Raw genomic sequence first — 19,197 nt, forward strand, 5'->3', positions numbered from 1 at the left:
CCTCGGGCAATGTGGCCACTCACTATTTACAAGCTCCTAATAACAAATTGTTGGTCGTTTTACTGACCAACAACTGTGGAGAAGATGGAGCGAACAATGACTTCATACGTAAAGAAATGGATCAGCTGTCTAACTAACTGTACGGCAGAGGGGTCCTTGAATCCCAAAGAGTACAAGTGCGCTAAAGTAAGACTTCAGATGACTTTGAAGGACTCCAAAGACCAGACCATCAGGGATGCCGTTCCATCGCTGTTAACTGGATGGAAATGGACACCATCCAACGCAGTGCAGTAAACTACGTCAGCCCTGAGGCACAGTGACAGTGTAGGGCACGTCAAGTTGGGACTTGAGCAAGTAAGGCCTCAACATCAAAGAGGAAGAAAATGGTGGTCGAGGAGGAGCGCCGTCAAGAGGAGGCTTTGGCCTTACACCAAGTAAGCCAACTTGGCATAAGGCCTCAACATCAGAGAGAAGGAAAATTGTGGTCGAGGAGGTGCGCCGTTAAGAGGAAGTGCAAAGAAGCGCAAAGGTCATCTCTCTTGCTAAGCAGGGACAATATATAAGGTGGGTAGGCCTGGAGAGGAGAAAGCTCAGCTGGAGGGAGCTCTGGGAGATGGAGGACATCAGCTTCATCATCAGAGCCACCTATGATGTGCTCCCATCACCACAAAACCTCTGCCAATGGTATGGCGAGGACCCAACCTGTTCCCGTTGCTCAACTCCAGCGACTCTCAAACACATCCTGAGTGGTTGTAAGACCAGCCTCACACAAGGTCGTTACACCTGGAGACACAACCAGGTCCTGAAAAGTCTGGCAGCAGCTCTTGAGAGCAAGAGAAATACCACCAACTCCTTGCCTCTGAGAGCAGCCAATTCCATCACGGCCCTAACCTTCATCCGAGAGGGACAGAAAAGCCCAACCACCCCCCTACCAAACCAGAAGCTGGAGAGCTAGCCATGGCCCGGGACTGGTAGATGCTCGTTGATATTGGCCAGCAACTAATTTTCCCTCCTGAGATAGCAGTCACCACCCTTAGGGCAAAAAGAAGCAGACAGTGGATATGGATTAAGCGGAAGGACCCTTGCTGGGCTCAAAGAGCAACAACATGACCAGCTCTAGGCTTGAGTGAGGGAAGAGGACGTCCCATGGGCTGTGCCAAACTTTTTATTAATTTTTGGGCAAGTGACACAAGCTCAGGTTTGATCACCCTGTAGCTGGCCACCTTTGAGGAGGGTGTATAGTGTTGAATGGTGAAAAAAAAAACCCTGATTCAAAAGGTACACTACTGATGATGACTACTGATGATGACCACGCCCAATTTAAAAAAAAAAATGTTTTCCCACTTTTGAGATACAACTCTCACATCACAACATCGAGGCAAACCTGTGAAAAAATGTGCATACTATCCATTGGCAGAATGGACAGTTAAACATCACGTCCTGCGTTTTATGATTCTGGACGTGTTTGTGGAACCAGCATACCTCGAGTAAGGTTTGGGTTAATCAACCGGGACATCAGGCTATATGAGACGGCAAGATAAGCTTGCTTTCTGGAACTGAGAGATCCTGCTGTCTTATCCAGTGGATAAAGTGCTATCAAATGTAGACATATTCAGAGATCAAGGGATTTTAGGCACAGCTATGGGTTATTTTGACAGTCATGTCCAGAGTTCAGTGTGAGAGAAGCTCATGTTAAACACCTGCTGCGGATGGAGACCAACCTGACCCAGAGATTCATGATTATTATTATTATAAGCTGTAGATTAAAGCCTGAATGAGCTCCAGGCCATCCCTCGTCATCGGAACAGATCCACATTATCACTTTGACTTCTTTGAGTGTAGATTGTGTGTTGTGTCTTATGAGATGTATAAACTAGGAACAAACTGATCAACTTCATCTCCAAGAAATGCTGAAGAATGCCCAGAATAAGCTCTGAAAGTAGTTTAATTCTGATAGATTTACACAGCTTCATTCGGCCTCACGGCACTGCAGAATCTCTTATGGACACCAGATTTACAATGAGTGGAAAAAATGATAATGTATCATTTGTGTTAAAATATGATAAATATGACCAACAGTTTCCAAACAATAATCTTCAACCAAGAATCCCGAATCATCAATCCCATGAGACTGACAGTCGTCCAGTGCAATAGAAAAATAAGGCGCTTACACTGCACTAATGCTCTTCTTACTCAGCCATTCTGTCTCGTTTCCAGTCTAAATATCTAACAATTCTTAAATCAAAATGATCTGCCAATGGGGTGAGAGAAATAATCTTATTTCTGACTGAAATCTTGTATCTTGTGTCCGTCCCAATCAGAAATCAGATTATTTTTCTCACCCCATTGGCAGATCATTTTGCCTGTTTTAAGCAAAAACTCTCTTCATTTAGATATTTTCCCCCAGAAAACAAGCAAAGATATCTTCTGTTGTTTTACTGATCTAGTAAATGCATCTTGATTTAAGAACTGTTAGATATTTAGACTGGAAACGAGAAAAAAATAAGTAAGAAGAGCATTAGTGCAGTGTGTATAATATAATATAGCGATGGTTCTTCATCCGGATGTCCTTCATCTGATCCCAGACCAGCTGTGCAGATACGACGACCAGCCCGAGCCACGCGAGACAGCCGACTGCTCCTCACCTGCGCACACACACACACACACACACACACGATTAGACTGATTCTAACACACACCGTGGGCGATGGCAGCGAGCCGGCTCTTCTCCTCGGGGCTGAGCTGCAGCGCACACACACACACACACACACACACACACACACACACACACACACACACACACACCCACCGTGAGCGATGGCAGCGAGCCGGCTCTTCTCCTCGGGGCTGAGCTGCAGCACACACACACACACACACACACACACACACACACACACACCGTGAGCGATGGCAGCGAGCCGGCTCTTCTCCTCGGGGCTGAGCTGCAGCACACACACACACACACACACACCCACCGTGAGCGATGGCAGCGAGCCGGCTCTTCTCCTCGGGGCTGAGCTGCAGCACACACACACACACACACACACACACACACACACACACACACCCACCGTGAGCGATGGCAGCGAGCCGGCTCTTCTCCTCGGGGCTGAGCTGCAGCGCACACACACACACACACACACACACACACACACACACACACACCCACCGTGAGCGATGGCAGCGAGCCGGCTCTTCTCCTCGGGGCTGAGCTGCAGCACACACACACACACACACACACACACACCGTGAGCGATGGCAGCGAGCCGGCTCTTCTCCTCGGGGCTGAGCTGCAGCACGCACACACACACACACACACACACACCCACCGTGAGCGATGGCAGCGAGCCGGCTCTTCTCCTCAGGGCTGAGCTGCAGCACACACACACACACCCACCGTGAGCGATGGCAGCGAGCCGGCTCTTCTCCTCGGGGCTGAGCTGCAGCACGCACACACACACACACACACACACACACACACACACACACCGTGAGCGATGGCAGCGAGCCGGCTCTTCTCCTCGGGGCTGAGCTGCAGCACGCACACACACACACACACACACACACACCCACCGTGAGCGATGGCAGCGAGCCGGCTCTTCTCCTCGGGGCTGAGCTGCAGCACACACACACACACACACACACACACACCGTGAGCGATGGCAGCGAGCCGGCTCTTCTCCTCGGGGCTGAGCTGCAGCACGCACACACACACACACACACACACACCCACCGTGAGCGATGGCAGCGAGCCGGCTCTTCTCCTCGGGGCTGAGCTGCAGCACACACACACACACACACACCCACCGTGAGCGATGGCAGCGAGCCGGCTCTTCTCCTCGGGGCTGAGCTGCAGCACACACACACACACACACACACACACACACCGTGAGCGATGGCAGCGAGCCGGCTCTTCTCCTCGGGGCTGAGCTGCAGCACACACACACACACACACACACACACACACACACACACACCCACCGTGAGCGATGGCAGCGAGCCGGCTCTTCTCCTCGGGGCTGAGCTGCAGCATGGTGTGTATGACGGGCAGCAGGGCTCTCCTCTCGCTGCCGGAGCGCAGGAAGATGAACTGCAGGAGCACGTTCTTCAGGTACTCCAGATTCGCCACGGACTTCTCCCGCTCGTGGTTACGCTCCAGCCGCCGCACCTCGCTCTTCAGCAGCTGCACACACACACACACACACAGCTCAGTTCACACACACTTTACACACAACTCTTTACATACTGCAGCTGCACACACACCAGCGTACACACCTAACCCACACCATACGTGTTGTGCTTCTCACATGACACACAGCCGCCGCAACAGCGCTGTATCACAGATCTCATATTTTTTCTAATTCAAATATAGCATGTGAACTAAATCATGAACTATCTGGTATTCTGATAGTCAAGCGTGTGTAAGTGAATGTGTGTTGTCATGATGGTGTCAGCTGATCTATAAAGCGTGGTGTTAGTGTGCGCCTCAGAGAATCAGATCTGATTTATCACGTAAATTCCTCCTCGGTAAGAGTTAAGTAGCTTATAAAATGTGTGTCAGATATGAATAACACACGCAGTCAAATGATAACTGTGTGAAAGGATTGTTAACCTAAATGTGTGGTTGAGTTGTGATATGTGATGAGCGCTGAGTGTGTGTGTGAAGGCGGAAGCCTGTTTGAACTTAAGTGGCACTGAAATGAGGAACCGAAATCTGCGCTCTGATTGGGTCCGGTTATTTAGGCACAGGGCACCGGCTTTCAGCACCCAACCCTACATAATGGAAATGATACACACCAAATCTACACAGCTGCATAAAAAATGTATGCGCTCAATTTTGGCTGATATTGCTGCCTTATTATCTCCCAAGAAGACATGCATAAGCTACGATGGAGACACATTTACTGAACAATCCCTCAAACCTCAGGTGAGGCTGTGATTGGACGAACCAGTGGACCAAGCATCAGCTAAATTCAGGACTTTTTGTGTGAGTGTATGTGTGTGCACGCGAGTGTGTGTGTGTGCGCGAGCATGTGTGCCAGTGAGTGTGTTTGTGTGCGCGTGTGTTAGTGAGTGTGTATGTGTGTGTGTGTGTGTGTGTGTGCGCGTGTTAGTGAGTGAGTGTGTGTGTGTGTGTGTGTGTGTGTCTCACAGTGATCTGCTCGGTCAGGACGGCGTTGGTGGCCTCAGTCTCGTGCAGAAGGCCGCTCAGGTGCTCCACACTGCGGGCGGCGCTGCTCAACTTCACTGCCAGCTCCTCTTTACTGGGCTCCATCTGCCAGTCAACAGGCTCTACACACATACACACACACGCACACGCACACGCACACGCACACGCACACGCACACGCACACGCACACGCACACGCACAGTTATGTACTGATCAATACCCCACATCCTCAATCTCATTAATCAGTCCCTACAGCGAGGAGTTCTCCACACATTTTTAAACTGCACTTGTTAGGCCCCGGCTGAAGAAAAGTCATCCTGACTCTTCTGTGTCTTCAGTAACTACACACCATCTCTAATCTACCATTTCATGGTTAAATCATTGGAAAAATAGTATCCTTACAGCTCAATAATGATCTTAATCGTTACTTAACCGCCTTAACGATCTTCTTTCAGATCCGAGTGCTGCTTTTGACACCGTTGATCATGAGATTCAACTCCAGCGACTTCATTTGGTCTATCAGGTGCTGTCTTAGACTGGATCAGACCATTCAGAGAATCATTTTTGAAATGTGAATCTTTAATGCTCAACATGACCTGATAAACCTGACCACACGATCTCCTGCAGTCCTTGTGTCTGACTGATGGTCTGGAGCTGTTTTTCCTCCATATTCTCAGACTATACAGTGGGTATCTATATTCAACTGGGCGTTCAATTTTTCACTCTCTGTTATATTGCAGCCATTTGCTAAAATCATTGAAGTTATTTTTTTTTTCTCATTAATGTGCACACAGCACCTCATATTGACTAAAAAACACAGAATTGTTGACATTTTTGCAGATTTATTACAAAAGAAACACTGAAATATCTCAATCCTCAGTCTTCAGACCCTTTGCTGTGACACTCATATATTTAACTCAGGTGCTGTCCATTTCTTCTGCTTATGCTTGAGATGGTTCTACACCTTCATCTGAGTCCAGCTGTGTTTGATTATACTGATTGGACTTGATTAGGAAAGCCACACACCTGTCTATATAAGACCTTACAGCTCACAGTGCAGGTCAGAGCAAATGAGAATCATGAGGTCAAAGGAACTGCCTGAGGAGCTCAGAGACAGAACTGTGGTAAGGCACAGAACTGGCCACGGTTACAGAAACATTTCTGCTGCACTTAAGGTTCCTAAGAGCACTGTGGCCTCCATAATCCTAAAATGGAAGACGCTTGGGACGACCAAAACCCTTCCTAGAGCTGGCCGTCTGGCCAAACTGAGCTATCGGTGGAGAAGAGCCTCGGTGAGAGAGGTAAAGAAGAACCCAAAGATCACTGAGGCTGAGCTCCAGAGATGCAGAGATGCAGAGATGGAGAAAGTCAACCATCAGTGCAGTCCTCCACCAGTCGTGGCTTTATGGCAGAGTGGCCGACGAAACCTCTCCTCAGAGCAACACACATGAACGTTTGCTAAAAAAACACCTGAAGGACTCCAAGATGGTGAGAAATAAGATTCTCTGTCTGATGAGACCAATATAGACCTATTTAGCCTTAATACAAAGCGATATGTGGAGAAAAATATCACCTGTCCAATATAGTCCCAACAGTGAAGCATGGTGGTGGCGGCAGCATAATGCTGTGGGGTGTTTTTCAGCTGCAGGGACAGGACGACGGGTTGCAATCGAGGGAAAGATGAATGTGGCCAAGAACAGGGATATCCTGGATGAAAGCCTTCTCCAGAGCGCTCAAGACCTCAGACTGGGCCGAAGGTTCACCTTCCCTCAAGACAATGACCCAAAGCACAGCTAAAATAACAGAGGAGCGGCTTTACAACAACTCCGTGAGTGTTCTGGAAAGGCCCAGCCAGAGCCCTGACTTAAACCCAAATGAGCATCTCTGGAGAGAGCTGATAATGGCTGTCCACCAACATTTACCATCCGACCTGACAGAACTGGAGAGGATCTGCAGGAGCAATGGCAGACGATCCCCAAATCCAGCGGTGGAAAACTTCCATCTTTCCCAAAAAGACTCACGGCTGTAACAGATCAAAAGGGGCTTTCTTCTAAATAAAATGCAAAAATGTCAACAATTCTGTGTTTTTCTGTCAATATGGGGTGCTGTGTGTACATTAATGAGAAAAAATAAACTTACTTTGAGCAAATGGCCGCAATATAACAGAGTGAAAAATGTAAGGGGGTCTGAATACTTCCGTACCCACTGAAGTGTCAGACATGAAGCTCAAACTCAGATGCTGCTGATGCTTTGGCTAAGGGTCACTAGTCTCTTCTGCTTGTGGCTGTGTGTGTCAGGGTGAGTACCGTGTTTGAGGTCAGAGGTCAGCAGCTGCTCCAGAGAGGTCAGAGGGGTCGCAGGGGCTGACAGTGATTCCGCCTCTGTGGTCTCCATGCCCTCACCCTCCTCTCTCGCCCCCTGCAGGTCCAGCGGAGGAACATCTGCTGACTTCCTGTCCATCTGCCCCTTCCTGCCCTGCTGCAGCACTGAGAGAGAGAGAGAGAGAGAGAGAGAGTGAAGAACTGCTGTGTGTGTGTGTGTGTGTGTGTGTGTGTGTGTGTGTGTGTGTGTGTGTGTGTGTGTGTGTGTGTGTGTCACCGGGCTCTCTCTGCAGTTGTGTCTCCAGTCTGCTGATCTGCTGCTGTAGTGTGTGTGTGTGTGTGTGTGTGTCTCACCGGGCTCTCTCTGCAGTTGTGTCTCCAGTCTGCTGATCTGCTGCTGTAGTGTGTGTGTGTGTGTGTGTGTGTGTGTGTGTCTCTCACAGGGCTCTCTCTGCAGTTGTGTCTCCAGTCTGCTGATCTGCTGCTGTAGTGTGTGTGTGTGTGTGTGTGTGTGTGTGTCTCGCCAGGCTCTCTCTGCAGTTGTGTCTCCAGTCTGCTGATCTGCTGCTGTAGTGTGTGTGTGTGTGTGTGTGTGTGTGTGTGTGTGTGTGTGTGTGTGTGTGTGTCTCACCGGGCTCTCTCTGCAGTTGTGTCTCCAGTCTGCTGATCTGCTGCTGTAGTGTCTCCAGTGTCCTGCAGTGCTCGTCCTGCTGGTGCCGCAGCTGGTCCCGGAAGCCTCCGCGCAGAGCCTCAGTCTGAGCCCGAAGGTGAGCCGCACACTGGCCGTGCTCAGACCGCAGAGACGCCATCTCCGACTGCAGAGCCAGCAGCCTGACACACACATATCCATATTTTATTTGGAATGACAAATACTGATCAAAACAAGAAAGCATCCAAATCACGACCACATAAATCAACAGGTTATGGATAAAGGCGATCGTCTTCCCCAAACATGCAGACTGCCGATGATCGCCGACACAGAACAACATCTGGCTATTTGCTTAGAGCTCTTCTTACTCAGTCCAGCAATCTGCAAGCCTCGGACACATAATCTGTGCACACGTCCTAAGATACCCAAAATAAGGACGATTAGTTTGGTCCTTTAGCCACACACTGCCATAGCGTTTGTTAACGCTATGGTACTTTTTCCCCAGAAAAACACAAGTCCATGAAAGCATCAAAACAACAGCCCACTTCTAGAATCAGAATGTTTTTATAAAGTTCATTAACGACTACAATGTCTGGAGTATTTGGGTGTTCCCTAAGAACTCTTCTAAGACAGTTTATATTATTATCATTCAGATTTGAGAACCAGCTGGTTTGAACAGTCTTATTTGTATGTATTGCACTTTGTCCAGAGACTTTGCGCAGTTCTTGAGCCATTGTGTTTACGATGCGATTGTGGCGCGCGATAGCCTGACAAGCCGGACCCACATCAAGATGTTTGGTCTGGAAACTCCCCACTGACGGCTCAGTCCGAGGAGCGGATAAACGGCTGTCTGTCAAACTCCCTCTGCACGTGATAGGATAGCGCTACACCAACCAGAGCAACGAAGGTGAAGCAGAGCTCGCTGACAGATTAAACATTCGCCGTATCCGGTCGGCTAAACTCCGAACACATCTTCCCTTCTTCAGAATGACTTCAGTGCCGCTCTTTGTTCTTTTCTCAGAGAAAAGCTTAACTCCAAGTCTTCCAGAGTCGCAGTCAAAGCTGATTCGACAGACCGGCGTTCGCCAGTTTCTGTGTTTACTAGAAGCACGCAAGCGCAACTCGGCCGTCATTATGTTAATCCCCGCCCACCGACTCTATAGACGATGTGATTGGCCTGACCAGAGTTTGGTGTTTACAGCTCAGACGTGTATTGAGAGTTGCTAAACGACACTCACAGCAGATTAGATTAGCTGCCGCTAGCATGCGTCTAGATTTCTAGGCTAGGCGTGCGATGTAAAGTCCTCTGAACGCTGGGCATCCGTTCATTATGCGCGCTGTAGAGTCCATTATCTTATCGCAGTGTAGTAAGCAGAATGGTTTGTGATGTTCTGGAAACCAGAGGGGCAGATTGTATTTGGTCGGGAGAGTTTGTAGCCTAGCTTTGAATACAAACTTTAGGATACCGTCTTTAGGATACCGTCTTTAGGATACCGTCTTTAGGATACCGTCTTTAGGATACCGTCTTTAGGATACCGTCTTTAGGATACCGTCGTTTGCGGTTGAGTTTTGTACCGCAGAGTGAGAGACTGAATGGTCCGCGCTCTGCAAGCAGGCGAGCTTTCCTTGAAGGCGCAGGTTAAGCCAGTAATCGAGCTGTTGTGCCTGAAAGTACTGAAGGATCTCATACCTGCACGTCCGGATGTTCAGCTTCTTACCGTGATGAATAGTCGCCTCAGCATGCACGTTTAGATCCATAATCTGCCCCATAATATTCACCTGCTTCCCACCATTATATGCCCAGTTCAGCTGCATATTATTGTTGCTGCACAAGTCGTTCAGATCGGGCCAGTCCGAATGTACCCCATATCTTGTAGCCCTGGTGTCCAGCTTTCCGCTCGGATTCTTTCGGAAGCCGAGGAAACCCGATTCTCCGACTGCAGCGAAGGGGACCTTACGTTTGCTCGTGTATATATATGTATAGATCCATTCAATGTTGGGAATCCCCAATCCCCCTTTTTCTTACCAGTTGCAGTTATTATTCAGCTCTGTCAGATGTTTTTTAGCGATGTGGACATTGGCAAGCAGATGTTGGATCTTGGATAGTGCGATGTCTCGAATGGCCTGGAGCTTCATGCAGATCGGTAGAGGACACTGGTCTATCAGGTCTAATCTGCGGGAGTACTCTTTACAGATATCGCTCTTGCTCTTGCCATTCTCCTGCAACATTAAACATATGTCCTAAATAACTGTATGATTCGTGTCTTGAATAAACTCTAATTGTGCTTTCGGCGATTGTAAATGATGGAGGTTGATCATACTTGGCCCTAATACCATCTATTGCCACCGCTGCGTCGTTCGTAGAACACCGCACACTTGTTGCTCTTAACTCCCAGTCCAGACCATCGCAGGAAGCGATCGGTGTATGAAAGCATGCTGGTACTCACACTCTCTTCTCTTGATACTATTCATCAGCAAAAACCTGAACTGGGTTTGGAGATGTAGTGTCAGGCGGGGCAAGGGAACATAGCCACTTCAGCCACTGGTTTAAGGCCAGTACGAAATTCACAGCACTCCTCGGACACCCCGTCTTAATCCCAACTCCAAGTTTAACCGGTTTCGTTAGTTGATGTCCGCAAATCACTTGTAAAAATGAGTTATCGTACACATTCTTGATTATATGTATATACTGCTCCGGCAGTTTTATTTCTTCGAGGGAGTGAAGCATTACGCTGTGTGGTAAAGAACCAGAGGCGTCGCGAAAATCGAGGAATACCGCATAGAAGCGGGAGGATTCATGTTTAAAGTCATCGATGGCAGATTTCAAACAGAACACGTGCTCATTCATTCCCTGCCTCTCTATGTATGCTTTTTGTTTTGTTGACAATGTTCCTGATTCCACTAGCCAAGGTAAAATCCTGCATAAAATGCACTTCATACATACCTTGTATATGGTGGGAAGCAGCGATATATCCCTCCAGGTGGACGGATCTTCTGGAATGTTGTTTTTCTTGGGGATCCTAACTTTTCCCTACCGAAAAGATCCCGACTCCTGGAAGGGGGCTATTATATAATAGCCCCCTTCCAGGAGTCGGGAACTTTCCGGTTGTTTAAACAGACATTAAAAATCTGAGTGAGTGGCACTATTTGTTTTGTTGCCTTGAGTACTTCATAGGTCACACCGTCTGCACCACATGCTTTATTGTTCGGGAGGCTGCAGAGCACAGCTGAAATCTCCTCGGCGGTGAAGTCCGCGGTTATGGGATAACACCTCGGGTCTTCCAGGTCAAGAGCGCCGCCCCACGGAGGAATGCTGATCTGCTGGTCTATCTGTGCTGGGTGGCATTTCGCAGCATAATACTCTTTACTGACGTCGTTTATCATAGGTGGAGGATCTAGGTAAGTGCTGTTATTTAGAATAATATCTATTGCCTTACTCCTACAGTGTTCCCAAAGATAGGCGAGTTCATTTCCGCCTACCGCTCTGGTTGCTCTCGTACTGCTGGAATGTCGCTTTATTGAGAGCCGGCTGAATGGTTTCCCTTACGAAGCGGAACTGCTGATTTATCCATTCAGTGAGCGTCTCTGGATCGGGCCTCGGTGGGAGCGCTCTACAGGGGGGAACTTCAGAAGGATTCTTACGGTGTACTTTAGCACAGGTACTCCTAGTGGTCTCCCATCTTTGTGAGTTGCTGTGTAGGATCTATTCCTTTAGTATACGCCACATAAGATGGTCATAAGTTTAGTCCAGTGACGCGGTTGCTTCCGGTGAATTATACTGTTTGTCTGTTATTAATTAGTTTAGCATCCAGGATTTTCCTGAACTCTCTGTCCTTTGCCTGAAAGTGCATCCATTCTTGATCAGAAAGTGGGCGATTGTACTGTTCAAAGTTCGCCCAAGTGGCGTGCAGATGGTTACTTTCAGGACAAACATTTGTCGGATCATGGATTCGCCATCCGATGTTACGGATCTTACCGCTTCTTAAAGCAGCTTTGGTTGCGAACCTCAGGGTTGAGGCCAAGCAGGCACATTGTGAGTAGTCCTGATATTAACATGTTCTAGCTCTTTCTGCGTTCTCGCCGGCAGCTACGACGGGTGTAGATGTTAATTTTCTTAGTTCAACATGTCAGCTTGCAGCGCCAGCAGCCTGACACACACACACGTACACACGTGCGCACGCGCGCGCACACACACACACACCTCAAAGAACAGTCTCGTTTTCACTGATGATTTCTCACACACCCGCAGCTGCTCAGGTTGCTGAAAGAGGAAGGGCTGGGCGATATCCTATCTCGGTTTTTTGGGTTGAATGGCAATGCGCGTTATATATCCCGGGATTTTCTATAGTAGATTTTACGTTTTTCTACTTGGATGAAAAAAAATCTGTATAATTTTTTTTTTTTTTTTTAAATAATAATTTTATTTCACATCCTGCCCAATAATTTCCTAAAAACAATGTTGATATTGAAGACTATAAACAAATGTTGTTAATGTAATGTAGGCTATGCAAAACTCACTAAGCTAAAAATGAAAATAAAAACAAAAGCATAGCCTATATTTATACCCCATTATAATGGTCACTTTTATAAAAATATACTTACTTGTAGGTCTTAAATTCCACATATTGCACATTTATTGCAGAAATATGTATATTACAGTCAGAAGGATTGTTGCTGTTCTGCTGCGCTCCATCTGTTTGTCGCTCATTCACATTAGCCTAGAGTTTAGCGGATATTTACTTTTAGAAGGCTCGTCCTCTCCAGACAGCAAAATGGCCATATTTGCTGGACTTTCTTATGTTTTCAGATGGAGAATATACCTGTGAAATGTACGTTATGCACTGAGGAAAACAGCAAATTTCAAACGCTACAATTTACACGAGCTCACCAAAATTGGACAGTTAAAGACTTGAGTCTCGATTTCTGCTGAGACATTCAGATGGTAGAGTCAGAATTTGGCGTAAACAGAATGAGAACATGGATCCATCATGCCTTGTTCCCACTGTGCAGGCTGGTGGTGGTGGTGTAATGGTGTGGGGGATGTTTTCTTGGCACACTTTAGGCCCCTTAGTGCCAATTGGGCATCGTTTAAATGCCACGGCCTACCTGAGCATTGTTTCTGACCATGTCCATCCCTTTATGACCACCATGTGCCCATCCTCTGATGGCTACTTCCAGCAGGATAATGCACCATGTCACAAAGCTCCAATCATTTCACATTGGTTTCCTGAACATGACAATGAGTTGACTGAACTAAAATGGCCGCCACAGTCCCCAGATCTCAACCAAATTGGGCATAGTGTTGTGCTCTCTCTTTCTCTCTCTCTTTCTCTCTCTCACTCTCACTCTCACTCTCACTCTCACACACACACACACACACACACACACACACACACACACACACACACACACACACACACACACACACACACACACACACACACACACACACACACACACACACCTCTCTCGGAGCTCCGCCTCTTTGCTGACGCTCTCCTGCAGGATCTTGTTGTGTCGCTCCAGCAGTGTGTCGTGCTCCGTCTGCAGCTGCTGTAGTTCTGCTGTGCTGGACTGAAGGCTCTGCTGCGTCTCCTGCAGGCGTCTGCGCATCTGCTCCAGCACCGCCTCCGCCTGCTCTCTAACACACACACACACACACAGTCAGAGGAGACACACACTGAGGGACCGCACACATATCAGTAGAAGTTAAAGGTGCCCTAGAAAGAAAAAATGAATTAACCTTGCCATAGTGAAATAATAAGAGTTCAGTTCATGGACATCACATCCTGTGAGTCTCAAACACCATTGCCTCCTCCTTCTGATGTAAATCTCGTGAATCAAAAACACCACGGAAAAAACAGTGCTCCTCAACATAAACCCAACCGTGACGCATTGTCAGGCGGAAACGGAGCGAATCATCAAAACAAGCTGCTCACATGGACACACTTCATGTTCAGGCTGTGCAGGGGACGGGAGGACTTTTCTCCTCTTCCCACAGATAAAACATGTCAACAGTCATGGTCGATGTTTATAATCCGATACCACAGCAATTTAATTCAAGATCGTTCGTTTGTTCGGCCCATTTCAGGCAAGCTTCGCTCAGCGTCTTAAACTGAAGAAAGGGGCGACTGTATTCCTGCAGCAGTGAGCAGCGGTTTATCCACTTATTGACTGATTAAACAATTTCTGATTAAACTGAAATTTTCTTAAAGAGACAGCATTGTCTAGATAACGCGAGATGCTTACAGTAACAATAGGAAACACCAAGGACCACACCAAACTAAAGAGTCTGTCTGATGACAAAGGGGAATATTATTACAAAATACAACCGTAGATACTTCGCTTACAGATCGTTCACTCGATCCTTCTAGCAAACGTCACCTTTTCCACCATATAAGTTAAAACGACAGTCATTTGACAAGTCTATTCATTTAGGAAAAATATATATTTATATTTTTGAGAACTGAAGTATGATGTTTTTGCATGGTTGTATTTCAGAGTACATCACAGTCACTGCGTAACGTTGGCCTACATTGTGACTAACGTTATATAAACATGCAATATCGCTGACGAAAAAAGACGTGTCTGGTTTGGGAAAGAAGATTGTGCATGCGGTTGCCAGATTTCAGTAATTGAAATCCCCCAATCAGAGCTTTTCTGTGAAAATAACCCGTATACTATCCGGTGTTTTACATAAACATGTCCAATCTGGCAACCGTATGCACGCACGCACGCTCGCTCTCTCTCGCGCGCGCGCGCCAATAAACAAGTAGTCTGCATTTGATCAATCTCCATTTGAGATGTTCTGCTTAAAGTGTCGTTCAGTCGGTCTGTGTTCTGTCAGGACTCACGAGCCGCTGAAATAAGCCAATCAGAGCAGAGCTCAACATTAATATTCATGACCCTTCCAAATAAGAATTTGCAAAAACAGAGCATTACATCCTAGGGATAATTTATAGTGTTGTAAATGGACCTGTAAAACTGCATCTGGACAATATTTGCCCTTAAAGGGTTACTTCAGCGATTAGCATATGGCTTTGTATCAGTAGAAACCCTGGAGAATATTCAAATTATTGTGCTTTCCCCCCTCATATCCCCCTGAGACAAGAGATTTATGCATTTTATTTCTGGAAGAATTCCTCCTAAATTGGCAATATTTGCATCATCGGAGAAATGTTTGGCCAAAGGCTAAAGACTCCAGCCAGCAGAGGGAGCCGTTTCCTCATGTTTAACACTCACACACATGAGGGATGGAGATCACACTCACAGCTCAGCTCAGCTCAGGCACTCATTTAAACGGATATATGGTGAGCAATGCAAGTCTTTTAACTTCTAAAATTAATTTCTATGAAAGTTAAGCTTCCAAAGGCATGAACTGAAGCGCTCCAGACTGAACTGGCGTTGTGAATGTATGCCGCGAGTGTAGTCGCGATTACCTCAGCTCTCATCACGAGAGCTCATCAGCTCATTTATCTCACTCCTGCAGTTAGTGCTCAGTGCTGTGAGACTCGCTCGGCGACTCCAGTGTTATATTGAACACACACGTTCAGTTTTTAATTGTAGTGTCTTCTCCAACTCAGTCACAGTAATCCAGTAGCGGTGGCTTTGGGAGTGGCCTCACAGGGCAGTGAAGCATTCTGGGAATTGTAGTCTTTCATCCCCATGAGACAAAAATACATTTTCTGTCTTTTCTCAGTCTAGAAGGCACCAAATTCAAAAATAATTTCACATTTCTACTGCATTGATGACCCAGTTTAAATACAGATTCATCTTCCCAGCGCTGAAGAACTCCTTAAATCAGCCACATACCCCCTATGTAGATACCAGAGAACAATTGAACATGTTTCAAATCATTCTCGGGCACCTTTAACCTACTTACAACATCAAACATCCACAGGGAAACATTAATGGGGCCAAATGCAATAACCGGTCATTTAATATTATATACAGTCTTGTTCAAAATAATAGCAGTACAATGTGACTAACCAGAATAATCAAGGTTTTTAGTATATTTTTTATTGCTACGTGGCAAACAAGTTACCAGTAGGTTCAGTAGATTGTCAGAAAACAAATGAGACCCAGCATTCCTGATATGCACGCTCTTAAGGCTGTGCAATTGGGCAATTAGTTGAAAGGGGTGTGTTCAAAAAAATAGCAGTGTCTACCTTTGACTGTACAAACTCAAAACTATTTTGTACAAACATTTTTTTTTCTGGGATTTAGCAATCCTGTGAATCACTAAACTAATATTTAGTTGTATGACCACAGTTTTTTAAAACTGCTTGACATCTGTGTGGCATGGAGTCAACCAACTTGTGGCACCTCTCAGCTGTTATTCCACTCCATGATTCTTTAACAACATTCCACAATTCATTCACATTTCTTGGTTTTGCTTCAGGAACAGCATTTTTGATATCACCCCACAAGTTCTCAATTGGATTAAGGTCTGGAGATTGGGCTGGCCACTCCATAACATTAATTTTGTTGGTTTGGAACCAACACTTTGCCCGTTTACTAGTGTGTTTTGGGTCATTGTCTTGTTGAAACAACCGTTTCAAGGGCATGTCCTCTTCAGCATAGGGCAACATGACCTCTTCAAGTATTTTAACATATGCAAACTGATCCATGATCCCTGGTATGCGATAAATAGGCCCAACACCATAGTAGGAGAAACATGCCCATATCATGATGCTTGCACCTCCATGCTTCACTGTCTTCACTGTGTACTGTGGCTTGAATTCAGAGTTTGGGGGTCGTCTCACAAACTGCCTGTGGCCCTTGGACCCAAAAAGAACAATTTTACTCTCATCTGTCCACAAAATGTTCCTCCATTTCTCTTTAGGCCAGTTGATGTGTTCTTTGGCAAATTGTAACCTCTTCTGCACATGCCTTTTTTTTAACAGAGGGACTTTGCGGGGGATTCTTGAAAATAGATTAGCTTCACACAGACGTCTTCTAACTGTCACAGTACTTACAGGTAACTCCAGACTGTCTTTGATCATCCTGGAGGTGATCACTGGCTGAGCCTTTGCCATTCTGGTTATTCTTCTATCCATTTTGATGGTTGTCTTCCGTTTTCTTCCACGTCTCTCTGGTTTTGCTCTCCATTTTAAGGCATTGGAGATCATTTTAGCTGAACAGCCTATCATTTTTTGCACCTCTTTATAGGTTTTCCCCTCTCTAATCAACTTTTTAATCAAAGTACGCTGTTCTTCTGAACAATGTCTTGAACGACCCATTTTCCTCAGCTTTCAAATGCATGTTCAACAAGTGTTGGCTTCATCCTTAAATAGGGGCCACCTGATTCACACCTGTTTCTTCACAAAACTGATGACCTCAGTGATTGAATGCCACACTGCTATTTTTTTGAACACACCCCTTTCAACTAATTCAACTAATTGCCCAATTGCACAGCCTTAAGAGCGTGCATATCATGAATGCTGGGTCTCATTTGTTTTCTGACAATCTACTGAACCTACTGGTAACTTGTTTGCCACGTAGCAATAAAAAAATATACGAAAAACCTTGATTATTCTGGTTAGTCACATTGTACTGCTATTATTTTGAACAAGACTGTATATAATATATAAGTGTGTGATGTTGAAAAAGCTCTGCACAGGTCACACTAAAGCCGACTCTGAGCCCGTGAGAATGAACGCTCAAGTGAGATGAGATTAGTGTGTGTGTGTGTGTGTGTGTGTGTGTGTGTGTGTGTGTGTGTGTGTGTGTGTGTGTGTGTGTGTGTGTGTGAGCTCACCTCTCCTGTCTGAAGGCGTCGCTCTCGCTCTGGCCGGAGCTCTTGTGCTTCTGCTGCTTCAGCACATTGTGCACACGCACCTTATAACTCTCAAACTCACACACCGTCGCCGCCAGATCAGCCTGCAACCACAGAGTGTGTGTGTGTGTGAGAACACTACAGGACATGAGCCACAGAGGCCGAACGAGAGAATGCGGAGCACCTTTGCGGCGGCGCTCTCGTCCTGCAGCGCCTTCAGCCGGAGTGTGTGTGAGCTGGACGCCCGCTGGAGCTGCTCACTCATCTGCCTCAGCTGCTCCTGCAGACGGTGCCGCTCCGCTGTCAGACCACTGACCTGGATCTGACACACACACACACACACACACACACACACACACACACAAAACAATGGAGTCAGATGCAGCAGTGATTAGGCTGACGTCACTGCCGGGGAATAACCTGATTTATTAATAAAGTCCAGTAAACACTGTGTGTTATTGGTTTGCGTGTCCAGCGGGCTGAGGGGTTGATTTAGTGAGCTGGTGTGTGTGTGTGTGTGTGTGTGTGTCCTACCTTACACTCCTCCAGCTGCTGCTGATGGGTCTCCAGATCTGCTCTCAGAGACGCCTGGCTGAGCATCTGCGCCGCTTCCTGTGGAGAGTCACAGCACATCAGACGGGCCATCAACAACACCACCACATCAACTCCTCTATCTGTCCGTCTGTGCATCTATCCATCAGTCCATCCATCCATCCATCCATCCATCCAGCCATCCATCCATCCATCCAACCATCAGTTCATCCATCCATCAGTCCATCCATCAGTCCATCCATCCATCAGTCCATCCATCCATCAGTCCATCCATCCATCAGTCCATCCAACCATCAGTCCATCCAACCAACCAATCAACTATCCCACCATCCATCCATCCATCCATACAACCAACTATTCATCCACCCATCCATCCATCCATCCAACCATCAGTCCATCCAACCATCAGTCCATCCAACCAACCAATCAACCATCCCACCATCCATCCATCCATCCATCCAACCAACTATTCATCCACCCATCCATCCACCCAACTAACTATCCATCCATCCACCCATCCATCCATCCATCCATCCAACCAACTATCCATCCAACCAACCAATCAACCATCCCACCATCCATCCATCCATCCAACTATCCATCCACCCATCCATCCATCCATCCAACTATCCATTAACCATCCATACAACCGACCAATCAACCATCCCACCATCCATCCATCCATCCATCCATCCAACCATCCCATCATCCATCCATCCAACCAAAC

The 19,197-nt window shown here is 46.8% G+C and overlaps 1 protein-coding gene across 2 annotated transcripts in view; it reads right to left on the bottom strand.

Annotated features, from left to right (window-relative positions):
- Window positions 1-2,299: 2,299 nt before the first annotated feature.
- The window catches only part of LOC137074907 (GRIP and coiled-coil domain-containing protein 2), a 31,498-nt gene continuing 14,600 nt past the window's right edge, over window positions 2,300-19,197 (bottom strand). For both annotated transcript variants that reach the window (XM_067442981.1, XM_067442980.1), the window contains exons 15-23: window positions 18,453-18,530; window positions 18,103-18,240; window positions 17,901-18,022; window positions 13,605-13,781; window positions 8,123-8,322; window positions 7,477-7,656; window positions 5,153-5,292; window positions 3,982-4,183; window positions 2,300-2,645 (exon numbers count right to left, since the gene is read on the bottom strand). In XM_067442981.1, coding sequence (XP_067299082.1) covers window positions 2,572-2,645; window positions 3,982-4,183; window positions 5,153-5,292; window positions 7,477-7,656; window positions 8,123-8,322; window positions 13,605-13,781; window positions 17,901-18,022; window positions 18,103-18,240; window positions 18,453-18,530 — 1,311 coding nt within the window. In that variant the 3' untranslated portion in view covers window positions 2,300-2,571. The remainder of the gene's footprint in view (window positions 2,646-3,981; window positions 4,184-5,152; window positions 5,293-7,476; window positions 7,657-8,122; window positions 8,323-13,604; window positions 13,782-17,900; window positions 18,023-18,102; window positions 18,241-18,452; window positions 18,531-19,197) is intronic.

The sequence above is a fragment of the Pseudorasbora parva genome, chromosome 5 (assembly GCF_024679245.1).
Source record: "Pseudorasbora parva isolate DD20220531a chromosome 5, ASM2467924v1, whole genome shotgun sequence".
Taxonomy (NCBI): Eukaryota; Metazoa; Chordata; class Actinopteri; order Cypriniformes; family Gobionidae; genus Pseudorasbora; species Pseudorasbora parva.